Source organism: Neofelis nebulosa, chromosome 3, assembly GCF_028018385.1.
Source record: "Neofelis nebulosa isolate mNeoNeb1 chromosome 3, mNeoNeb1.pri, whole genome shotgun sequence".
In the NCBI taxonomy this organism is placed as follows: Eukaryota; Metazoa; Chordata; class Mammalia; order Carnivora; family Felidae; genus Neofelis; species Neofelis nebulosa.
Genome location: NC_080784.1, coordinates 82,012,968 through 82,019,308, shown reverse-complemented (window position 1 = coordinate 82,019,308; position 6,341 = coordinate 82,012,968). Strand labels below are relative to the sequence as shown.

General features: G+C 48.9%; 1 protein-coding gene across 1 annotated transcript; it reads left to right on the top strand.

Moving 5' to 3' along the window:
• The first annotated feature begins 974 nt into the window (after positions 1 to 974).
• Positions 975 to 4,652, top strand: POU4F2 (POU class 4 homeobox 2). The gene is made up of 2 exons (XM_058719705.1): positions 975 to 1,492; positions 1,944 to 4,652. The coding sequence occupies exons 1-2, from the start codon at positions 1,208 to 1,210 to the stop codon at positions 2,883 to 2,885; spliced, it is 1,227 nt and encodes a 408-aa protein (XP_058575688.1). The 5' UTR covers positions 975 to 1,207; the 3' UTR covers positions 2,886 to 4,652.
• The last annotated feature ends 1,689 nt before the right edge of the window (positions 4,653 to 6,341 follow it).

The window sequence follows — 6,341 nt, the reverse complement described above, 5'->3', positions numbered from 1 at the left end:
CAGAGAGGAAGAGGAGGAAGATCGGGAGGAAGAGAAAAGAGGGAGGAGGTGTGTGTGTGTGTGTGTGTGTGTCCGTTGAGGGGGGGGCAGTAGACAGGGTTGCGCGGGGGGGGGGGGGGGGGGAGGAGTCGCATGCGCAAAGGCGACCGGAGCTGGCTCCACGGCCGTCCAATCCGCTGAGAGCTGCGAGAAACCGAGTGAGAGAAAGCCCTGCAGCCCGGTCGACCCCATGTCTCTTCGGCACCAGGCACCCGCCGGGCCGAGGGGGCGCAACGCTAAGCGCCAACTGCCGCGTGCACCAAGCGGAAGCGCAGACCAGCGCGGAGGAGCTGGTTCTCCCGCGCCCGCTTCTTCTCCTTCCGCCAGGAGTCAGAGGCCGGGGTCACCTGAGCTGCGGGGAGGGGCGGGCCGAGAGGGGGCTGAGGCCTGGAACTTAGCGGTAAGCAGGACATAGAGGGGAGAAACTGCCAGGTAAGAGGCGTTCCTAGTAGTCTGGGGGGAAAAAACCTACCCAAGGCTGGCTTGGCCCGCAACTATATTTAGGACTTTCTTTTCCCGGCTTGGTGGAGACTAAGCGGAAAAAGCAGGAGGGGCTGGAGGCCGGCTCTTAGAACTGCCTGGCGACTGGAACACAGACCTGGCCAGTAGGGTGGGGTTGAGATCCAAAGTAAGTGAGAGCTGCGGGGCGCCGGGAAGGGGCGGCTGCAAAAACGTGCGGGCGGGGGCCGGAAGGGGAGGTGGAGGGCGCGGCGGGGGAGCGGGAGGCGGGGGTCGAGAGAGCTCCTCGGACCCTACTCTGTAGGGAGCAAAGAGAGAAGGGGCGACGCTAGAATCCGAGCTGGAGAAACCGCGCTTCCTGGCAGGGAGGGCGGAGGCGCGCGGGAGGGAGGGAGAGAGGGCGGGGGGTAGGGGGCAGGCGCGGGGAGAGGGGAGTATAACTCGGCGGCCGCGAGGCGCGGGGGCAGTTTCGGGCGCCCAGGTCTGCAGCCAGCTCCAAGCGGAGCCCAGAAACCCCTAAGACTGACAGCGGAGCCAGAGGAGGAGCTCGTAGTCCGGGCAAGGCGCGCAGAGCTGGGAGCGGCGGCGGGAGAGCGGAACTTTGCACTGCCCTTCGCTGCTCCTGTGCTCGCCCAGCACTTCTCAAGAGGGTCCCGGCAGACGGGGTCAGTGCGTGCGCTACGGACGAGCGCCCGGGCGCACCGGGAAGATGATGATGATGTCCCTGAACAGCAAGCAGGCGTTCAGCATGCCGCACGGCGGCAGCCTGCACGTGGAGCCCAAGTACTCGGCACTGCACAGCGCCTCGCCCGGGTCCTCCGCGCCCGCGGCGCCCTCCGCTAGCTCCCCTAGCAGCTCGAGCAATGCTGGCGGCGGTGGTGGCAGTGGCGGGGGCGGTGGAGGCCGTAGCAGCAGCTCCAGTAGCAGTGGCAGCAGCGGCAGCAGCGGCGGGGGCTCCGAGGCGATGCGGAGAGCGTGTCTTCCAACCCCACCGGTGCGTATTTCTGCATAATCACCGCTTAAAGGCACATTTTGACAGCCCCCTTTATCTGCTTGATGTTTTTTTCATGTCTGCACAGCAAATCACCCCACACCTCCAACCAATTTCCCCCCTCTCTCTCTTATGTATTCAGCGGGCCTTTTCTTTCATATTAATTTTTATGACCTGGGATGTTGCCTGTGCGCGTGTTGTGTTGTGTTGTGTTTGCAGGCTCACTTTCCTCCTCCTCGTGCACTCACGGTTTCTCTCAGTGGCTTCCCTCCTCTCCGCCTCACCTGCTACATTCAGGATTATTATTATTATTATTATTATTATTATTATTATTTTAACGTTCTGGGAATGTTGTAGGCGCGGCGGTGTTGTCGAGCGCTGTGCCGGGGCTTCCGGGGAGAGTGCGCACAATTCCCTGCTGAGCGTAATGTGTGCCTTTTACTTGCAATTGCAGAGCAATATATTCGGCGGGCTGGATGAGAGTCTGCTGGCCCGCGCCGAAGCTCTGGCGGCCGTGGACATCGTCTCCCAGAGCAAGAGCCACCATCACCACCCGCCCCACCACAGCCCCTTCAAGCCGGACGCTACCTACCACACCATGAACACCATCCCGTGCACTTCGGCTGCCTCTTCTTCGTCGGTGCCCATCTCGCACCCGTCCGCACTGGCGGGCACGCATCACCACCACCACCATCATCACCACCACCACCATCAGCCGCATCAGGCGCTGGAGGGCGAGCTGCTGGAGCACCTGAGTCCCGGTCTGGCCCTGGGTGCCATGGCTGGCCCCGACGGCGCCGTAGTGTCCACGCCAACTCATGCACCGCACATGGCTACCATGAACCCCATGCACCAAGCAGCGCTCAGCATGGCCCACGCGCATGGGCTGCCCTCACACATGGGCTGCATGAGCGACGTGGACGCCGACCCCCGGGACCTGGAGGCATTCGCCGAGCGCTTCAAGCAGCGACGCATCAAGCTGGGGGTGACCCAGGCCGATGTGGGCTCCGCACTAGCCAACCTCAAGATCCCTGGTGTGGGCTCGCTTAGCCAGAGCACCATCTGCAGGTTCGAATCCCTTACGTTGTCGCACAACAATATGATCGCGCTCAAACCCATCCTGCAAGCGTGGCTCGAAGAGGCCGAGAAGTCCCACCGAGAGAAGCTCACCAAGCCGGAGCTCTTCAACGGCGCGGAGAAGAAGCGCAAGCGCACGTCTATCGCTGCCCCAGAGAAACGTTCTCTTGAAGCCTACTTCGCCATCCAGCCGCGGCCCTCCTCCGAGAAGATCGCCGCCATCGCGGAGAAGCTGGACCTTAAGAAAAACGTGGTGCGCGTCTGGTTCTGCAACCAGAGGCAGAAACAGAAAAGAATGAAATATTCTGCGGGCATTTAGGAGACCCTTGGCCTCTCCAGGGACATCCCCTCCTCGTCCCCTCTTTTCCCTCCCTCTCTCTCTCCTGCCTCTTTTCTTTCCACTTTTGGCTACCAGAAACAATTCCAGTAAATGTGAATCCAGAGAAAGCGAGGATTGGAGAACGAGCAAAGGAGCGAGCAAATGAGCCCAAGCCCAGTGAGAATGTGAAACGATTTCTCAAGGAAAAACAAAACAAAACAAAACAAAACAAAACAAAACAAAACAAAAGAAGGGATTTGTCAAGTTGTAGCAAAGTTATTCCTTTTAACCCCACCCTATCCGGAAAAGGCACCTCGGCTTCTTCACAGGAAGTCTGGAGCTGGCTGTTTGCAGGAAGGCAGACGAGACAGCGTTTTAAAAAGGCCCCCAAAATGATCAAGTAAGATTTGTTTTTATTCCTAAAGACATCACCCTTGTTCAAGTTTAAAAGTACACTTTGCAGCTATTTTTCAGAAATAGAAATCGATTCAGGACTGAAACTTTAAACTAGAGTTGATGCTTAATGTGATAGAGACATCTCTAAAGTATTTTGAATTTTAAAAAAGATGGCAGATTTTCTGCATTTACACTGTATATTATATATATATTTTTATTGTGGTTCTTACCCCCTTCTTCCTTCTCTAAAGTGTTAATGCTTAAGAAAGGAGTTGCGCCTGCTGTGTTCACTGATCTTGAAAGCTATTATTAGATTATTGCGAACAACCCTCTGTAAATTATTAATTTATCTCTCTAGCAACTTAATTTGTGCACATTCTAATTAATTAAACTTATTTAGTCTAAAAATGGGGGAAACGTATGGCTCGTGGAGTTAAACAATTTTATGTTTGATGAGTTTACTGAATTTTTATGGCTTTCCTCTTATACTGTGTTCCTTTTGGCCCATTTGTATATTCTCACTTTGAATGAAGATTGTTTTTCCTTTGTTTTTACTGGTAGTGTTCTGGTTTGTGAGTCGACACTCAGTAATGGATGTCTTAATCGTGTAGACTTGATTCACTGTCCAAAGTATTGTTTACTTCGTTACATATTTAATGGGGATTCCCACATTGTCCCCACTACACACGCGCGCTCTCACTCACCCTTACACACACACACACACACACACACACACACACACACACCTCTAATGGAAGAGAAGAAGTGAAGCAGTTGGAAGCATGACTATGATGCATCATTTTCTAGCTTTAGGTGCATTTGTTCACTTGGTGTTTGCCTTTCCAGATTCTACGATTTCACCAAGGTATCTCAATCTTCTTGCTTTCAATTGCTTTGTTGGCTACATTTTAACATTTACAAGAATCCTTCGGTTTTTCCTTTTGGAGGTTTGTTTGTAGAAAAACTAATTTAAACTATAAGAAAGACAGTGCACTGCTTGTAAATTCACATTGTTTGGTAGAATTCTTTTGGAACAAAAAATAATTAGGTACATGGTGATTGGTACCTTATCTATTGTAAATATCCCATTCAAAATGATGCACATATAGATATATTCTTACAAATTTTGCTGTATTGCTGTTCCATTTGAGGCTCTCTGAAGTCTTGAGTTCTGTATATGACCTGGTTTCTTGTTTTTGTTTTGTTTTGTTTGTTAATAGATGGTTTATTTACTATGGTAATGTATTAAGTTATTTTTGGTGTTGTTTGATTGTCTTTCATTGAAAAGATGATTTTAATGTTTTATTGGCAAAGTATGCTGCTTTTTTCATTAAAATATACTATTAAAATTAAATGGCTTTTAAAATGTGATGTTGTTTTCAATCATTTACATGGAAATTATTTTGATAGTTTTTAAAAGCAGAAACATTTTAATGGTTTATTTTAGAGTGGTTGTTATAGTCTGATTTGGATTTAAAAGGGGGTGTTTCTCTAGGAAGGTATAAAAGAACAGCGTTTATAATTGTCTTCTAATAGCCAGAGCTCATCTCACAGGGTGCATTGCTTCTCTGTCTAGATGCGGTTGTGATATTTGGCTCCAATATCTCCCTTGGAGTCTTTTCTCCAGATCTGCAATAATTCTGCAAAGAGAATCTTTATGAGCAGAGGTACTACCTGGGAAGAAGGAAGAAAGGAACTCAGTTTCGTTTTCAGCCAGCACTGGGAGCCTGGGTGTGGCAAGAGTCCAGGCCTGTTTCTGGGAGTAGGATACCCCGGTTGAGGCCTAAGGGCTTGCCCACCATACTTCTCAGTTCAGTCACTGCTCCTGGAGAGCAGTGCCCCAACCAGAGTAGGAAGCATCTAGGTTACTGAGTTATGAAGCAAAAGTACATCTCTCTCTCCCTTCATTTCCATGACCTTTACAAAAACTTACATTCTGCAATAGGCAGAGTGGGTTGAGGAAGAAATCCTGGGTGGTTAGAAAGAGTTGATTTTTGCCCCCTTCCTATCACTCACTCAAACACCAGAGTTGGTGAAAGTCTAATGGTGGTCTGGCACAAAGAAATTCTGCCCTTCGATATACAGACTTTTCTCCTTTTTTGATCCTAGTTTAAAGGTACCTCCTGATCCATTTTAAGCAACATATTAGGTTTCCAAAGTTTTTTCCCAAGAAAGCTCTGGTTTAGACATTTACATTATTAATGATGAGAAGAGCACCTTACTAATCTATAGGTCCAAAAAGAGGAAGGAACCAGGTGATCCTTTAGGGGAAATTCTGCTGCCCTGAGCGGTGACCTAATATGGAACTGCTTTGGGGTGTTTCTTATTTTGAGGATGAGTTTAGGAAATGTCCCAGGAGTCCATGAAAATTGTTACAGTGGCTCAAGTTGGGATTAAATGTTGTTAAAGAACATTGTGATTTTCAGATGTAACAAAAAGAATCGTGACAGTTAATGGATAATAAGTGAAGGGACTTACTTTTCTTCAACTTAAAGAAGAAACCAGAAGAGACAAAATCTATGTGTCCATTTAGAAACAATGAGATATATTGTATAGATGCTTAAGGAAATATTTCAAAGTTGTAGGAACTTGAAAGAATTGTGAATCCAGATATAGTGATACTGATGGTTTAATTTTATTCTTAAAATTTGGAGGTTGAAAGTCCCTTCTTCTGTTTTACCTTCTAAGACTCAGTTTTCTTGAAAAGTCTTTTCAAATAGACAGCCCCTAATCACAGTACGCTAGGTCCTGGTTTCAGCACCACGGATAGTAACCACATCACAGTCCTACTCCAACACGGGTTTGACTAAGCATTGTCAGCCAGCTGGAGAACTTTCTGCTAGTTACTTTTTCCAGAGTGGAGAAAATGAATTAAATGGCTTGAGGATGTAGCAAACCAGGCTTGCTGATCTGGGCTTAAAGTTATCTTCAATAAACAACACCTCCTTCTTCCCATATGTGGTTGTTATCTAAGAGTCTAGGATATATTCGTTAAGAGAAAGGGGAGTCCATTAGAGGAAAGACAGACATGTGTGCTAGTGTTTTCTTTCTACAAATATG